This window comes from Strix aluco, chromosome 8 (assembly GCF_031877795.1).
Source record: "Strix aluco isolate bStrAlu1 chromosome 8, bStrAlu1.hap1, whole genome shotgun sequence".
Taxonomy (NCBI): domain Eukaryota; kingdom Metazoa; phylum Chordata; class Aves; order Strigiformes; family Strigidae; genus Strix; species Strix aluco.
This window is the reverse complement of record NC_133938.1, coordinates 27,652,566-27,670,285: the sequence shown is the minus strand read 5'-3', so window position 1 is coordinate 27,670,285 and position 17,720 is coordinate 27,652,566. Positions and strand designations below refer to the sequence as shown.

At 58.7% G+C, this 17,720-nt stretch overlaps 2 protein-coding genes across 6 annotated transcripts in view; one reads left to right on the top strand and one right to left on the bottom strand.

The window, feature by feature from the left end:
* NOS1AP (nitric oxide synthase 1 adaptor protein) overlaps positions 1-17,370 on the top strand; it is a 47,739-nt gene extending 30,369 nt beyond the window's left edge. For 2 of the 5 annotated variants that reach the window (XM_074832795.1, XM_074832798.1), the window contains exons 3-12: positions 1,624-1,716; positions 2,110-2,183; positions 2,816-2,924; positions 3,162-3,303; positions 4,521-4,684; positions 5,230-5,397; positions 8,540-8,705; positions 9,280-9,429; positions 14,837-15,104; positions 15,192-17,370. In XM_074832795.1, the coding sequence (XP_074688896.1) occupies positions 1,624-1,716; positions 2,110-2,183; positions 2,816-2,924; positions 3,162-3,303; positions 4,521-4,684; positions 5,230-5,397; positions 8,540-8,705; positions 9,280-9,429; positions 14,837-15,104; positions 15,192-15,684 (1,827 nt within the window). In that variant the 3' untranslated portion in view covers positions 15,685-17,370. Of the gene's footprint in view, positions 1-1,623; positions 1,717-2,109; positions 2,184-2,815; positions 2,925-3,161; positions 3,304-4,520; positions 4,685-5,229; positions 5,398-8,539; positions 8,706-9,279; positions 12,333-14,836; positions 15,105-15,191 lie in introns of those variants that run through there. The other 3 variants (XM_074832796.1, XM_074832797.1, XM_074832801.1) reach the window with 3 other exon arrangements.
* Positions 12,453-14,811, bottom strand: SPATA46 (spermatogenesis associated 46). Its single transcript, XM_074832802.1, has one exon. The coding sequence runs from the start codon at positions 14,135-14,137 to the stop codon at positions 12,821-12,823; it is 1,317 nt and encodes a 438-aa protein (XP_074688903.1). The 5' UTR covers positions 14,138-14,811; the 3' UTR covers positions 12,453-12,820.
* Positions 17,371-17,720: the final 350 nt, after the last annotated feature.

Here is a 17,720-nt window from a genome sequence, read left to right as displayed (position 1 = left end):
TCTAAGGTAGCCACGTTGGAGTTCACCTTTTCAGGGCTGAATCAGGACATTTCTTTAGTGTTAGGTACCAGACACACTGCTGTGGTCTCGGTACTGGTCTGGTGTTTTAGCAAGGCACAGAGAAGGGGATCTTGGATGCAGTTGCACCTCTGCTTGTAACAACAGGGAAGGGAAATTTGAGAGATGGGACTTGGAAACCCACCCTGGTGGGCTTTTTGGTGAAGAACTCTGGTGAGATCTTTCTTCATGAGGAATAAGCCCTGCAAGCAGCATCTGAGATTTTGAGGCTGGCTCTAGATATAGTGGGAGCCTGGGCTCTGCTTTCTCCAGCCCATCACCATGGCTTCAGCCCTGGAGCAGGTGGGCTTGCACAGCTTGCCTGCTCTGTGTACTGGGGAGGGCAGAGCTCTCTGTTTTCTGAGTCATCTGTATCTCCCATCCCCATCAGTGACTTTAAAATGGCTTTGAGGAATTGTATTTTCAGGGCTTTTATCATTCGATCGCAGGTCAGGGCCAGCAGCTTTTCCTGCCCGCTGGCTCTGGCTGCCAAAGTTAATACATCATGCAGTGCTGGAAATGTCACACCAAGGCTCGGCGCAGACCAGAGGCAGGGCTTTGCATCAGGGCGCCTGCCCTGTGCTCCCTCTGCAGAGACACTGCTGAAATAATGAGAGGATCAATTAAATTCCTCTTCCTCGGGTGTGCAAGGTGCAAGCTGTAGGGCTTTTCTGCTGCTGGACAGGTGCAGAGAATCTGTCCCCACGGCTGTGCACAGCACCCTGCGTGTGGGACCAGCACACCGGGTACCTGATGTGGGTGCACCCGTGGTAGACCCATAATGGGACTCCCCAAAAGTCCCACAACAGGAGGTTACTCAGCCTAAATGGCTCATCTAGCCTTTTCACCCACCAGCTCCTTTCCCGCTTGCAAAATTTTAAATGCAAAAGTGGCTGGATTTTGGGGGATCTCATTCTCTCCCTGGGCTGGACCAGAGCTTTGTGTTTAGTCACTGATCTTTGGAAGTTGCTATTGGTTTTTTTTTCCTGTCCAGTGACTTCTAATTGAAGTGGGTAATTGCATTATCCCATCTCCTCTGGAGATGTTCGCAGGGTCCTCAGCAATCATCTTCAGTTTTATACTGAGCCCAAAAAAAACCCACTGAAATGCCATTGTCCTTAACAGAGCTCAGCAATGGCCACAAGCCAGCAGGGCAAATCCAGCCGGGCTGCGGAGCCCTGGGGCCTGGCAGGGCTGGGGAGGTGGTGGTGCCTCTCCAGGGAGGTACAGCCCTTCAGAGGGGCAGAGCGAGTGCCTTTGAAACACAAATTAACATTTCAAGCAGCATCCTGCGCTGAGCAAAACATTATCCACATCCACAGGCCCAGCTGCTTCAGAATGTGCTCCTCCAGATGCTGGGCACAGGGATGCTGTGGGGCAAAAGGGCTCCCTGTGCTGTCTGAGCATGGATGTGCAGGCTGGTGCGGGCATGTGCTCAGGGAGGCATGTGGGGTTGGGGAAACCTTTCCCCATCCCTCTTGCCCCTTCCCGTCAGAGCGTCTTCAGCCCCTCCAGGGCTTTCCTGGCATAGGAAGGCTAATTCAGGTTTTCTTCCAACCCCCACAGTATGAGTTTAAAGCCAAGAATATCAAGAAGAAGAAAGTGAATCTCATTGTGTCAGTGGATGGTGTGAAGGTCATTCTGAAGAAGAAGAAGAAGGTAGGCAGCCCTGCTCCCTGGGACAGCAGTGCCTCAGCAGCAGGAGCCCTCCCCTTGTGGCTCAGGGACCTGCAGCGTCCTTGAATTTCTGGGAAACTCTGGTGGGCTGGGAGAAGAAGGGATGGGCTGGGATCAGCCATGGATCAGCTGTGGATGAGCCGTGTTCCCACATGGTGGCTGAGCCAGTCCTGATGCGGGTTTAGAAGGGGCTTGGGGGCCCCCATGGGAGGTGATGTGAGACATTGCTGGTCCCTAGCAGGACCCGGCCCTCAGCAAAGGGTTGAAGGGGAGCAGCAGCAGAGCTGTGTTTACAAGAGCTTCCCAGGTCTGTCCCTGGACTGTCTCTGCTCTGTCCTTGATCTCAAGGACAGCATCTGACGTACTCATTTTCAGCTTCTTTTGTTGCAGAAAAAAGAATGGGCCTGGGATGAGAACAAAATGCTCGTCATGCACGATCCCATCTACAGGTAAGTCTGCCTGGTGAGGGGACAGAGACTTGGGTGGCTCTGCCATGCCATTTACCCCATGCTGCACTGTCACCGTGCTGGTGACTGACCATGGAGAGCCACTACTGTGCCTGCGGAGGGCAGCTCCCCTCACTTGCTGTGCTCTCCACAAGTCCCCATCTCTCTTCCTCTATCTCGTTGGCAAAAGCATGGAATGGCTGTGTCCTGAGGAAGCTGAATGGGAGCGGGGAACAGCCCCACCCATGCTGGAGAGGGGGAGGCAGGTGCTTGATCAAGGAGGCCAGCTCTTTGAGCAGACAAGATGGAGGAGTGAGGTTTGCTCTCCTTGGTCCCTGGAGGGCTACTGGGCCGCCAGCTCTGTCCCTGGGAGCTGAGCAGAGAAAGCCCTGTGCTGCCTTCACAAAATGCTTGCTGCTGCTGAGTCAGCAGGCTAATTTTCCCAGCCGAGGCAAAACCTCTGCCAAAAAAATTTCTGATGGGCTTTAGCAGGGACATGCTGCAGAGGCTGGGCATCTGCCAGCACCCCAGGACGTGCCCTGGGAAGCACTGGCTGTGGCCTTGCCTTTCTCCTGGGCACTGTGGGTAATATGTGTGTGGTAGATGATATCCTCCCCTCCTTTCTGTCCTTGCAGAATATTCTATGTGTCTCATGACTCCCAGGATCTAAAGATCTTTAGCTACATTGCCAGGGATGGATCTAGCAATGTCTTCAGGTGCAACGTCTTCAAATCCAAGAAGAAGGTAAAGATACTGGCATGCACATCCCGCTGTCACAGGGTCTCAGTGGGGTGGCTGGGGCAGGACACGGTGGCACTGTGCTGCAGCTGGTGGCCTGGAGCACCCTGGTGATCTGAGCTCTGGTGCCTCAGTCCCTGCAGCAGCACACGGAGACCCCCAAGAGCTGTGCGGGGCTGGGGAGGTCACGGGGCAGGGGAAGCCCAGCTGATGTTATGTTCCTCCTCTCCTCACCTGCTGCAGAGCCAAGCCATGCGCATCGTCCGGACAGTGGGGCAGGCGTTCGAGGTCTGCCACAAGCTGAGCCTGCAGCACACCCAGCAAAACGCGGACGGGCAGGAGGATGGGGACAGTGAGAGGAATGGGGACGACCTGGATGTCCCAGGTACTCTGTGAGGGCAGAGGTGGGGGTGGTGTGGGGGCCCTGGAGCCTGGCAGATGCGGTCTACAGAGTCACTGTCTTCCCATACTGCTCCTTGCTGGCTGACACCTGTGGGGAATGGATTTGCACAGCAATCTGGCCTGTGGCACCTCAGGCTCAAGCTGGGATCTTGCCCAGCAAGGAGCCTTCGCTAGGTGTTAGCCGTCATCCTCGCAGACATCCCCCCTGCCGGGAGCCCATTAGCAGTGCCCGGGACTCTGCTGGGCGCTTAAGAACCCTCTGTGCTTGGCTGCACACACCACAAACATTTCCTCGCTGCTTCCACAGAAGCATCCCTAAGCACAGACCTTCCCTGCATCCCAAGACGCTCGCAGGGCTGGGTCCGGCTCTGCCTTGGACCCAGCTCATGGTCCATCACCACTTCTGCAATTCCTGTGTGTATGAAGCCATGCTTGGGATCTTCCATCAGGCTCCCAAGGCTGCAGGCAGCCTGTAGAACCCCCCCTCCCTTGTCAGTCCCATGGGTGGAGGGTGCAGGGATGTTCTGGGCTGGGGGTTGCTGGTTCACTCTGTCACCCTGGGCTCTGCGGGGCTCCAGGGAGCTGCTGTCTGGTCAAACATCTCCAGCACCCGTTGGGGTGCTGGCAGGTCCTGCTGCCTGTCTGTGTGTGGGGTGCCTGTTCTATAGCCCCGTGCTGGGTGCTAGATCTCCCCCATTCTATCAGGAGCAGCCTGGGCTGTGCAGTGATTTCCTGCCTGCCTCTGCAACCAGCAATGTCATGATGACCTAATCCTTGGGCTGTCCTGAACTGGTCATTGTTTGTTTTTCCTCCACACAATGTCCTGGCCACGATATGCAGTTCCCTGGGGATTTCTGAGCATCCGGGTTTTTTTTTCCCCATAATCTCTTGTTTACCTCTCTTTAGCTTACTCTGTGTCTTCTGCTCTCGATGGCCTGTTTCTCCCACATCAGGGGTTCTGGCTGCTGCTCCCCAGGTTTGGCGTGCTGGGGCTGGGTGTGTTTTCGGCCACAAGCCCCATCCCAGGTGGCAGCAGGAAGCGTGGCCGTGTCGCTCTGTACCTGCTTCCCCCCTGGAGCTGAAGGGTGGGTGGCACGGGGGTGGTGGGGACCGGTGGGCATCGCTCGCCATACCGTGGGTGCATCGTAGCAAGCTCCTGCTCCAAGCGGGCTGTGCTGTGCTCTGACGCCGCTCCCGCAGCCTGCCGCCTCACCGGTGCGGAGAGGGTGGCCACCTCGGCGGAGGAGACGGACATCGACGCCGTGGAGCTGCCCCTGCCCGGAGCCGACATCCTCGACTTCAGCCGCGGTGTGACCGATCTCGACGCCGTGGGCAAGGAGGCGAGCGCCTATGCCGACGTGAAGGTGCGTGGGTCCCTGCCCCCTGCGCTCAGGGCACGGTGCAGCCCCAGCCCTGCGACTCTGATGTGCATCCCTGGAGCCCGGGAATCAGGAGGGATTGTGCAGCATTCCCTGGCTCCTGGATCAAAACCATCTGCCGCCGCAGGGCTGCCCTTTGGCTCGGGGCCGGGGCGCTCCCGGAGAGCACTGTGCCGAGGCTCAGCTATGTGCAGCCACACGGAAAGTGTCTGGGGCAGAGCTGATAGGAATTTTTTTTAAAAAAAAAAAAAACAAAACAACAACCCCAGACTGTTTTGATACAGTGGAAATTCCCATGGGAAGCATCAGCCTTTTTGGGAATTTTCTACAAAAGTATTTGGGCTGTTGTAAAAACAGAAAAAGTACTGTCTTCAGAGTTTTTCAGCACCCCCAGCAAAGTGTGTTTGCTTTGAATGCAGCAGCTTTCCTTGGTATTTTGGGGGGCTGCTCTGTGCTGTGGCCCATGGGTGCCTGGCAGCTCTCCGCGGCAAGAGGCACAGGATCACACTTTCGACACTGGTGTTTTGCAGGGCTGCCTCCACCCTGAAGATATCCTGACAGCGTCACCCAAGATGCTGCTGCCTTCATCTGCCCAGCTGCCAGACCTGGGAACGCCCCTCTCTGCCCACCACCAAATGCAGCTTCTCCAGCAGCTCCTGCAGCAGCAGCAGCAGCAGACGCAAGTGGCTGTGGCACAGGTTCTCCCCTCTGCTCTTTCCCAGGGGCAGCGGCAGGGCTGGGGGACGCCACCGACCCCCTCACCCCCTCGGTGCTGGCGGAGTATCCCCTGCCTGGAGGCAGTGCTGAAGGCAGGCAGCGGCATGGGGAGGGCAGGCTGCCTCCAGGCAGAGGTGCTCAGGTGGTGGCTGTGGGGGAAGCTGAGGCACAGGTTGTGGGGAGGGACCATCTCCTGAGCTGTGCAGCAAGGGGAGAGGAGTAGCAATTTACCCTGGCCCCATCACAAACGATGAGGTCCTTAGGTCTGCATGCCACCAAGTTGCTTGATCCTTTGGCCCCTGTCTGCTTGCCAATGCCTGGCCTCAGCGTTAGCCCCAGCCGACTGCTGCCTGGGCTGTACAGCTGGTTCTCCATGCAGGTATTTCTCATTAAGCAGCTCTGGCTGCTTTATCCGACTCATTACCTTAGTTTTACGTGTTCCCTGACCCCTCACAGAATGCTCTGCAATTGCTCGACTTTCTTTCTGGCCTGAGCGACCTGCTCCAGCAGCCTTTCTGTGCTTTCCCACAGCTTTCTTCTTCTCACATCAGAAAATCAGAATTGGTCCTTCTGGCCGAGCTGCTGCCCTGAGAGCCCATGTGCCTTCTGGGGTCACAGGCTTGGGAAGTTTCTTTCACCTCTGGAAGAGGGACCTGCATCCTCGGGGGATCCTTTATGTCTGCCTGAGTATGGTGTTGCTACAGGCAAAGCTTGCCAGGCAAAGCCAAGTCCCTCTGTGGTAGGGACTGCTCATCTTCAGTAGTTCCCAGTCTTTGTGTACCTGCAGAGCCTTGCAGCGGAAATTTCTTTTTCTTCTTACTTCCAGATAAAAAAGATCTGAAATAGTGTAACGCCATTTCTTGGCTGGTTCCTGGGATGGCAGCCAGTGGCCTCGTCCCCCTCTCTCCAAGGGCTGATGCCCTTCTCTGGACCTCTGCCCACCCCAGGGTGGTTCTTGTCCCAGGAGCTGTCACTTAGCTGCTCTCTAATGCCTTCTGTACACACCATGGTGATTTTGTGTCATTGTAATTTATTAATGGAAAATCTGGGCCCTATCACGTCAAATGCCTTTCAGACGACTGCACACATTACATCAACACTTCTGTCAATGGCACTTGTTATCTTCTCTCAAAAAGTACTGAGTCAATTTGTCTCTGAACACATGGTGGTGGGCACAGGTTTCGTTCTTTACTAACAAAGCTGGGAGATACACTGTGTTGACCAGGATCTGTGCTTGGTCTATAGCTACGGGGACCATCCTGTAATTATCTCAGCCTCTAATTACTTGGCTGAGGATGAAATGCCATTTAGTTCCCTCGTTGACCAGACATTTGCTTTTGCAAGGTGTTTCCAGATACCTGTGAAAGTTCCTTCTCTTGAGTTAAGGCCAGGAGTCCTTCCTGGGTTGTGTCCCCAGGGGGCTGGTGGCACCAGCCACTGCCCCTCTGCAAGACATGACATTTGGGCTCTGCTCACATCTTCTCCTGCCATCACCTGAGCATCACCTGGCCCCTGCTGCAGGTACCTGTGATGGAGACAGCTGCCAGCTGCGAGGAAGGATGACTTCCAGGCTGACACTGTCAGCACTGAGCTTTGGCACCCACTTAGCATTTAAACGTGATTCCACCTCTGCCAGCTCAGCTCGGGGTCTCTGCTTCACCCACCAGCATTCAGCAGAGGGTCCTCATCCCACCGTGCTGCTGTGCCCCACTGTCCTGTCTCTGGCAGGAGGAGGTGACTGTGCTTCCTGCAGCAGTGGGGTGGGGTGTCTCACCTGACTAGGGGCCCGCAGACAAACCAAAAGGGCTCTGTGCTGCCTGCTCAGAGTATAAGGTATTGCACCCCCCGAGCTTGCTGTGCTTGAACTCTGCTCTGCCAAGGGCACTGCCCTGCCACCTCACTGGCTGTGTTTGGGCAGCTCAGGGCAAAGCAGGGAGCACCTGCCTGCCAGCAGACTCAACACTGCCTCCTGGTACCCATCCAGGAGGGCAGGTGGCCCCCAGCTGTGCTGCTTTTGGGGCCCAGCAGCTCACAGCTTTGGCAGGCTACAGAGAGCTTCTGTAGTTTCTACCCTCTTCCCCAAGGTCACTTTCTAGGCCAAGGTAAAACTGTCTTTTTTTATTTGGTGGGTTTTTTTTATGTTTTGGGTTTTTGTTTGTTTTTAAATCCATCCTTTCCTGGTCCCCCACAAGCCTGTCTGGCTCAGTCCTGGCTGGAGAGAGGAGCACTTGTAGGAGCTGTGGGTGGGTGGCAGGAAGGGGTGCTGAGCCAGTGTGGACCCCAGGTGGCTCTGCACTGCTGTCCCCTTGTCCAGAGTATGCTCCTGGGGCGCTCTCTGCTTGAGCTCAGATGAGAGAGCTGCCCCTGCTGCCCCTGGGCAGGGGCTCCTGTCTGGTCTTGCCCAGCAGCGTCCCACCCTCCCTGGGACATGGTGCTGGTGATATCGAAGCTCGCATATGGGTAGTTATGCCGAAATCAATGAGCTTCTTGCCCATGGACTCCCCACTGGCTAGTGTCCAGGCATTGCTTCCCAGGGCCAGAACAAGCAGCCAGCTCGTGTCCCCAAAGCCACCATGTCTCAGCAGCACTCTGCCATCTGTGTTGCTCCAGGCATGTCATGCCTGTCGCAGCCAGAGCCGCCTGCAGCTCTGGGGCAGCTTGGATGCTCTAGCCCCTGCTAGTGACAGACGCCGCTGGCAGGACCCTGTCTCTGGGAAACCTGCCTGAAAAGACAGCTTGGCCAGGGCCGGCTTGCGGCTCATGGCTGCGCCCCCATGCACCTGCACCACCATCCAGTCAGTCGAGCATGTCTTCTCTTCCACATTCATCTGGCTTCCTCCTGGGCTGCCCTTTCCTTGTGCATTTGTGGCACGTGCCTCCCTTTGCCTCGGCTTTTCCATCAGAGAGGCCAGGGGATCATCACACTGGATTTGCTGTGCCCTGGTGCGACACTGCTGCCTGCCCCACTCTCCCCATCACATCTGTGGGTACCTGCTTCCTCATCAAATCATTTGGTGGGATGCTGGTGAGCCCTAATAAACAAGCAGGGGTGGCTGGAGTCGAAGTTCTCAGCCCTTGAGCAGCGTCTCCCACACACTCACCCACTCTCCTCCTGTCACACAGGTCCACTTGCTGAAGGACCAGCTGGCTGCAGAGGCAGCGGCGCGGCTGGAGGCCCAGGCCCGCGTGCACCAGCTCCTGCTCCAGAACAAGGACTTGCTGCAACACATCTCGCTCCTGGTCAAACAGGTGCAGGAGCTGGAGCTGAAGCTGGCAGGGAACACCACCAGTAAGCGCTCCTGCCCCTTCCTCTCCCCTCGCAGCTAGCCGGGTCTGTGGAGAACATGCATGTGGGTGTTTCTCTTGGGGTTTTGTGCATTGCCAGTGGTTTTGTGTAGGGGAATATTAGTGCCTTTCTGGCCTGGCTAGTGTGTGTGTGGCAGGGTGCTTGCATGCAGTGTGGGAAGGGGCGTGGGGAGGGCTGCATGGCCGGGCAGTCATATATGTCCATCAGCCGTATGTCCACTTTCCCCCATGGCTGCATGGTGTAGGCCAGCTCCTTACCTGCCTAAGAGCCCCTCCTTGACCTTCCTCTCCAGCAGACATGGCCAGCAGCACCCTGCAGGAGCTGGGGTGGGAGACAGATAAGTTTTTATCCTGCAAAACTGGCTCCTGGTTGGCCAGCAGCAGCTCCTGGCACCACCGACACTAAATGAGCCCCTCTAGACAGCGGTGGTGGGGAGGTTGACACCCAAATGGCCCCAGACCATCCTCCTCTGGCCAGTCTGCAGCAAGTCGTGGTAGCCAGGGGAGGCAAGCCGGGATGGCACTGCCTGCCTCTCAGCTGTGCCCTTCTCTTGCAGCAGGCTCCCAGGACAGTCTGCTGGAGATCACCTTCCGCTCCAATGTCCTCCCTGTCCTCTGCGACCCAACCACTCCGCAGCCTGAGGACACCCACCCGCCGCCACTGGGTCCTGGCTCGGGCTTCCCCAGTGCCGTGGGCAGCCCCATAGGTAGGAACGACTGTCTGGTGAAGCTGGAGTGCTACCGCTTTCTGCCAGGCTCAGGGCCACCCCCCCCGGAGCCAGCGCTGGGCAGCCTGGAGCTCATTAAGTTCCGTGAGTCAGGCATCGCCTCTGAGTACGAGTCCAACACGGACGAGAGCGAGGAGCATGACTCCTGGTCCCAGGAGGAACCACCGCGCCTGCTCCACGTCCAGTCCAGGCAGGACCTGGGCGACAGCCTGGAGGACGAGATCGCAGTGTAGGGATCAGCAGGAGGTGGTGCGGAGCAGCCGGGACCCGCCCGAGCTGGGGTGGACCCTGGCCGTAGCCACCTGGCCCTGGCGGGGACGGGACAGCCCGGAGGGAGATGGGGCAGAGGAGGGAGCACGAGGCCTCCAGCACATGGCCGGGAGGTGTGCAGAGGTGAGGACAGAGCCGTGCCGAGGGGGTGTGCCGGGTGTGCTCTGCTCCAGCGTGCATGGGCTTGTGTGCTGAGCTGGAGCATCCCTACTTCGCATCAGACAGCGAGCTGGCAGCTGCTTGTTCTACCCCCCAGGTCCCCGTTCCCCCACAAGTTGTGTTTTGAGGTCTGGCAGAAGCAAGGGACTGCTTGCTGGATTAGCCACTGCTGCTGGTGGGGAAGCAGTAAAGCAGATGAAGGTTTTTTCTGGGGAAATGAGAGAGCAGACACGGGGCAGTGAGAGGGACAAGAAGGACTGAGGAGGCAGCACTGGGACGGTGAGCAGTGAGCGGGGATGGAGCTGCTGGCAGGGTCTCTGGTGCTCTGCGTGGTGGAGAGGGGGTGGGAGGTGAGGCCAGGGCCGTGCTAGCAGGGTGGTTAGGGCTGGTGATAGTGCACTGTTGATGTGGGTGTGTGAGTGAGAGGTGAGGCAGCAGGGGAACGAGTCTGGGAAGGAGCTGACGGGGTGAGGTGAGGTTGCACAGAGTAGCTGGGTACAGGCAGCTTCTGACAGAGTGATGGTGTTTGTGGCACTTCCAGGACAGGGTTTGTCCCTGCCTGAGGCAGGTGGAGGGTGTGCAGGCACTGCCCACTCTCCCAGGCTGTGGAGCAGAGAGGAAGGCATGGCTTGGTGCAGAGCAGGGAGCCAGGGCACACAGCATGGGGCTGTGGAGTGTCCTCCCCCTCATTGTCCAGTCCTTGGGCTCCTCAGCATGGCTGCCAGATTTCAAAGCCTTTCTGGTGCTCTCAAGTCGTGTTTTCAAGCACTCCCCTGCACCCCCCATCACCACAAACTCCCTGCTTTGCTTTATAGACAAACCCTCCCATTTCCAAGCCGTCGTTTGGTGCCGGACCAGGGCTGGGGGATGCAGTGCTGGCATCAGCTGTGTGCAGGGATGGGCACACTTGCCACCCGTCAATGGGGAGCAAACTGCTAGTGTCTGCAGGGGGGGCTCTGTGTCTCTGGTTTGCATCCTCCAGAAAAGTGAATCCAAGATCTCAGGATCCCCCACTAGACCCCAAGCTGCCTGTGGCTGAGAGCCATCTGTGGGGGCCTCTAAAGGATCCAGAGCTTGTTTCTTTTCTGCCAGCACATTTATCAGCTGTCTGTTGCTGCAGCCTATAAGAGGCCATGGCTGAAGGGGGGTACAAACCAGAGTCCCAATGTCACCCCTCCTCCTTGTGGAAACACTCAGTGAGGTGGTGATTGGCACAGTTGTCTTTCTCTCTATCCACCCTCCCGTCCTGCCTCTGCTTCGCTTTGTTGCCTCCCTGCTGCTCTCACCTTCACCAGCTCTATCTCTGCTAGATCTGCCTGCAACTAACACCTAGCCAAGCATCTCCCAGACACGAGCTCTTGCTCTCCTCCAGGGCTTAGCCTGGCTGCTGAGGAAGGTCCATTGCTTCTTTCTGCCCCAGTCCCCTTGGGACTGAGGGCAGCTGAGGAGTGAGGCGTGGGTGAGACCCCCAGGTCGGTGTACTACGCACCCCCCCACCGCAGGAGGAGGCTGGACGCTGTGAGGAGCTAGAGAGTCCTAGTGGGAAGGAAGGAAGGACATGTTTCAGTGTCCCCAGCAGTGGCCTGGTGTCAGAGCAGGAGCAGGTGCTGGTTGCAGGGTGTCCCGCAGGCTCCTGTCGTCTGGCCACTGATACCTCGGTATTCCCTGTCCTGTGCTGCTGTGTGCCAGCCCCTCTGCTGGGCACCCTGACATCCCACTGCCACCTTGTAGCAGCTGGAGGTGAAGGCACGGGGTGGGGGGCTGGTCCCCACCAGGAGAGAGAGGTGGGGATGGCAGCACGCACAGGACACGGCGCAGGCAGGGTAGGGATGTGTGGGTGAGCTCGAAGAGGGATTTCCATGTGGGAAGATGGGTCATGCAGGAGAGGGGACAGCAGGAGCTCGGCCATAAACACAGGGCAGATGATGAGAGAGCCTGGGAGGAGCAGCAGCAGGCAAGAGGCCCCTTCCAGGCTGGGCTGCCTCAGAGAGCAGGCAGGGCTGAGCCATCTCCCCGTGCCACTGCTCCTGCCTGTCCCTGCTGCACACGTGCAGTCCAGGCAGGGCCTGGTGAGGAGCTGTCAGGACCAGCTGCAGGCTCGGGCTCCTGCCCAGCACTCTGCCCACAGGGTGCCCCATGGGCTGAGGGGTGCTGCCGGAGCCGGGTGGGACTCTGCCAGCGTCCTGCCGCACCACAGGTGTACATGTGTAAATGATCCTCCTCGTAACTCAGCGCTGCCTCCAAGACGCCTCTCTAGTCTCTCACTTTTGTTATGGACCTGGACTGGGGATTTATAGCTATATTTTTTGTCCTTTCTTTTCCTACAACTGTCATGTTACTAACTGTTGACTCAATCTGTCTGGGAAACCAATCTGTCAATGTAAGTGCACTTAACCCTTGGGTGTTGTCATTAGTCAACTGGCTTTTGCTAAATAAATCTTTCTATTTCTCAAGGCTTTCTGTTGTCTCTTCCTTCTCACTGACTCTCTCTTTCTGTACTTCTCTCCCTCTCCACACTGGGAGCCAGCACTGGTGGTGGTGTCCCTTGGCCTTGCACAGACCCCCCTCCAACCTAAGCATCCTCCCCTGTGAGACCCTTGCTTTTGGTGCCAGCCGCAGGCTACCCATGATAGCGAGGTACCCCGAACGTTGCTAGGAGTAGCGGGGGTTTCAGCCTTCCCCTTCAGCCACTGCACAGCACCAGCTCGTCTCAGGGCTGACCCAAGAGCTTGAGGGTGGTGGGGGCTTCCCGGCATCTGCAGAGCTCCCCACAGAGATGCAGAGATGCTAAGCAGCACTTTCAGGGGCTCGGGAGATTTTTGGCTGCTGGGGAAGGAAAAGTCGAGAAGAGCCTCTCTTAAAGGATGGTGAAAGTGTTGTGTAGGCAAAAGCAGCAGGCAGACAGGGCTGGCTGCTCTTAAATCAATTTATTCTGCCGCTGTCAGGAGCGATGAAGCAGTGCCCTCCTGCGGTGGCTGCCTGGCTGGCGGGGCTGCACGGACACCCGGGGGGCTGCAGCCTCCTGTGCCTTGCCCTCCTTCACCCACAGGGCCTTGAGCCTGCAGTAGAACACATTGCAGCTGTAGCCCTCCTGGGAGCTGTGCTGGATGTGGGTCTTGACCGACCACAGCGTGGGGAAGACGCGGCAGCACGACAGGCAGTGGTAGCCGTGCTGGGCCTCTGGTTGCCATTGGGAAATGGTGAGGATGTCCTGAACCGTGATGGTGGCTCTGCTGGTGGCCATTCTGTCCCTCTCGGGGGGCTGGGGCTCGTCCGAGGAGCCAGAGGAGAAGCAGACAATCTCTGAGAGGTCATCAGATTCCTGGTGCTCCTGGGTGCTGGTGGCCTGGCTTGAGGAGAGGCTGCCCAGGTGCTGCTGGGCAGCTCCTTTGGTGCTCGTGAAGTAGCTGTAGGGTGAGAACCAGGGCCGGTAGATGTTGCAGGTGCGGGCAGGGAGCTCGCTGCCCGCAGGGGCTGCAGGCTCACAGGCTGTGGAGGAAAGGATCTGCAGCGAGTTGGGGGTCCCTGCAAGAGCCTGGCCCCCCACAGGGTTGGGAGCAGTGCTGGGGGAGTCTTCCTCTCTGTCTTCATGAGATGCAGAGGTGGCTGGCTCTGTCCCAGTCTGTCCCCTCAGCATGCAGGTGTAGAGATGGGCACAGGATGCTGGCAGGCACCGAGGCACCAGCACAGCACAAGGCTCACCGAGCAGCCCACTGGAGCCATCCTGTGGAGAGCTGCACTGGCACAGGGGTGGCGATGGTGGGGCCGGGCTGGCGCTCCCAGCGTCAGCACTCACAGCTTTGAGGATTCCTGCTTGGAAGACATGGGGGAGAAACCAGTGTAGCTCAGGTGGGGTGCGACTGCAGAACCCCTTCCAGGTCCCCAGAAAGCACCTGCTGCCACAGACCCACCCCGTCCCCTTTCCCCACCTCTGCAGGAGGACAATGCCCAGCCAAACCCCTCTACAGCCCATCTGCCCGCAGGCTCTCACTGTGCTATGGAGGCTGAGCCGTGCCATGGCCGTGCCCAGGAGGTGCAAGGCACTCCCCACAGGCAGTGCCAGCTGTCTGCACCCCCTGCCTGGCCACAGCTGGCAGGCACCAGGCTTACCAGGCAGGCTGGCAGGGCCTGGGGCCTCTGAGCTTCTTGTCCCGGTGCCATGGGGCATGGCCCCGATGGAAACGGAAACGGTGGGCAAGGTAAAGCTCTCCATCACCCTTGTGTAGCTGGTGTGTGGCTCCTGCACTGTGGTACCCATGCCATCACCGGCTGACGTCACAAAGGGATGATGTTACATGTGTGTATGGTGCCCAGCAGGATGCTCCTGGGTGGTGTGCGCAGCCCCCGGGATCTCTGGGGAGCCTGGCCCGCACAAGGGGACAACTGGCCTGGGCTGGAGAGGGAGCCTTGGTGGGGTGGGCAGTGCGGAGCCCAGGCTGTGGGTGCCCCCAGAGAATCCCCTGCTGCTTCGCAGGTGCCTGCCTGATAAGGGCCCCACGAGTCCCATCTCCACAGGCAGCGTGGCAGGTCTGGGCAGGGTGTGGGCAGCACACCTCTCTCAGTAGCGCGGAAGGACAGGCCTGCTGTCCCCTTGCCATTCCCTTGGTAAATCCCTTCTCTCTCTCTCTTTCTTTCCACAACCTGCTTCCCAAGTCGGTCGGTGTCAGGTAAGAGATGCTCTTGGTGTGTTGGCAGTGCCAGCGTGGAGCCCTGGGCTCGCTGCTACCCTGTCTCGCCCCATGCTGTCCCCAGTGCATGCACTGCCCTGTGCAGCCCTGGCATGGCCTGGCTGCCCACAGCCTCTGTGGGGCTGCAGGAGCAGCCTCCCTGTCCCCCAAATTGTGTTCCCATGCTGCTGGGTTGGGAGCTGGCGGGCAGCTCTGGGATGTGCCGTCCCTGCTGGCGTCCCCTCTCCAGCCCAGTTCACGCTCCCTCTCTGTTCCCTTTCCCCCTCCAGTGGACCAGAGCATGTTTGAGAACGCCAGCGCCAGCACGGCACCCACGCCACGGCCACAGCACATCCCCGCTGCGGCGGGCGCCCCAGCCCAGCCCTCCCGCCCTGCCAGCAGCCAGCACCTCCGCAACCTGGGCAAGGCTGTGGGGGCCAAGGTGAATGACCTCCTGCGCCGCAAGGAGCCGGCTGGCCTCCCCAGCGTGGGAGTGATGGAGGTGAACGCCAGTGCTGGGGCCATGCTGGGCACAGGACAGCTGGCCAGCGAGGACGGGTGAGTGTCCTCATGGTGTGCACCCCGCAGCAGGGCTGTTGGGACCTCATCAGCATGGGGCTGTGTGTGACTTCTCTGTTCTTGCAGGGCTGTGGGGCTGGATGCTTTTCCCCGGCTGGACCCCCCACCCCCTGTCACCAAGAAGCGGACGCCACGTGCCCTGAAGACCCCTCAGGACATGCTCATTGCGCCACAGCTGGAAGGGACCAGCCCAAGGAGCAGCACAGAGGAGACCCCCGAACCACCCGTAGCCCACCCTGACCCCTCAGAGGAGCAGCCGGTGATGAGGGACCCGTCCTCTCCAGAATGCCCTGGAGTGCCCAGCATGATGGGTACCCCAGGGCCCAGCGGGGACCAGCCCACTGGTGCCTTCCCCGTGCCTGACCTCATCCATAAGGGCAGCCTGGAGAGCCAGTGGCGAGTGGGTGAGAGGGCCACCGAGACCTCACCCCACACGGAGAAGCCCTCCCGGAGACCAGGGCTGCAGCACGAGCTGACAGGGAGCACGGGGCGGCCAGAGCCACATACCGCTGGCTGGGAGGTGGAGGGGCCTCATCCTGACCTACTGTCCTTTGAATAGCAGCAGGGGAGCTGCGACAGGGGCACCGTGGGGGCTGGCTCTCCCAAACATGTTTCTCACTGCCACTTGCCATTTTTGGGGTCATTATTTTGGAGATGGAGGAGCCCCGGGGTGGCAGAAGCTGTTGTTGGCCTAGTGTGGGGAGCCATGACACCCTACTTTCCCCAAATTCCCCAGCGGGGCACAGCATGTCCCACCATGGCTTCTGCAGCCCCATCCTAGGCCTGTTCACTCTGGTCAGTGCAAAGCTCCTGTCCTGCCACGGTGCTGCCATCCTGTCTGCAGCCAGGGGCCATGGTGAGCTGGGTACCAAAGGTGGACTTGCTCAGCAGCCCAGGTCCTTGTGCATGGGTGCAAAAGCATCAGCCTGCCCCCAACCCTGTCAGCTCTGCCAGGGCGAGCATCCCACACTGTTCCCCACATCTGCGCCGACTGCCCTGGTCCAGAGGATTTCCCAGCTTAGGCTGTGTGCTTGCTGAGATAGCCCATCCCGGGGTGCCAGCAGGTTTGCCCAGCCCTAGCGCCTGGTGCCAGGGAGCCAGGATGGCAGATGTGCCCACGACCTTCTCCAGGTCCGGCCCCTCAGCATTAGTCAGCCCAGTGCCATCATTTTGCAGCGGACCCCCAGCCGTGGGAGACCTGCTCGCAGTGTGGGCTCTGGTGGGAAGCAGGGCTGGACTCCTGGGGCTGCACAGCTGCTGGTCAGTGGGCTCTGACGGGGAGCAGAGCTCCCTGTGACAACCCCCTCCAGCTCCCGCTTGTTTCCTGATCTCACCCCAGCCGTGGACCACACCAACCTGCCCAGACAGGCAGCTCACACCGTGTGGGCCAGCACCACTGCTCTTTATTTCCTGGAGTGGTGACATCTTTGCAAGACTGGGACACAAGAAGCCACGTGCTCCTCTGATACTGCTCTGTGATTGTTTCTCCATGAATTATAGGAGAGATGGCCTGTGGACCCCTGGGCCGGTGCAAGGAAGAAGCTGTGAGATGGCACTTTTTACTTAGAGTTTTTATGTGCATCCTCACTGCAAAGGTGGTTTTGAGCGGAAAAGCTCCAAAGATCAGCTTTGGGCTGGAGAAGGCTGGGAGCTCATGGATGGGGCACCTCTGCTCGTGGTTCCTCCTGGGCCACACAGGATGGTTGGGCTGAAGAAATGTCTTCCACCACCCAAAGCCATGTTGTGGTCCTGCTGAAGGAAGGAGGCCATGAGCATGGATCCCTTGACCCTGGGAGCAGCCACTGTGGCTCCTTGCCTGCCGGCATGGGGGATGCCATGGCGTTCCCAAGTCTCTGCAGTGCTTGGCCCCCAGGAAGGCCCCACTCAAGAGCAAAGGAGACGCCAGAGACGCAGAGAGCCTGCGGCCAGCTGGCGGTCGGTGCTGAGGTATACAAACACACCCTGTGTATAATGTGATTACGCTGTGCATGGCCGATGCCGCCCCACAAACAAATCTATATGAGTATGTATATGTGTGTGCTGCCTAGACCTACACTGCATTATATATGTTGATGACAACAAGGGCTTAGCCCCTCTTTGAGGAACCAGCATCTTCCAACCTTGCCAATCACAAGGGAACCTCACTGCTGGTCCAGTCCCTCTATTTATGTTGTCTAGGGTGTGTGTGTAGTTTGGGACAAAAGATGCAGATTGCACAATAAATCTTTTTTTCTTTTTTACCCACTGACATGTAGCAGTCTCGTGAGGGGAGGGGACCGCCTGCATCAGTGCGATGTAGCCCCGAAGCCCCCCGCTGAGGCCGGAGGCCTGCATGGGGGCTGCAGAGGCAGCAGCCACGGAGCTGAGGGTTGCTGGGGAAAGGCACCCTCCAGCGCCAGGCGTGCTGGGGTGCTTGCACAGGATGGTGGGGTGTGCCGTGTTAAAGCCATGGCGTTAAGGGGAATACCCCCAGAAAGCGCTGCCACGGGCCTGACGCCTGCAAAGGGCACCCCCATCCCGGCAGCCAGGCCCAGCGGCACAGCCACGGGCAGCCGGCGGGAGTTAATTTGCTGGTGTCCAGGCTGAGGAGGTGAC

Excerpts from the sequence above, each read along its gene's own strand:
- SPATA46 (XM_074832802.1), bottom strand. The coding sequence starts at position 14,137 with ATGGGTACCACAGTGCAGGAGCCACACACCAGCTACACAAGGGTGATG.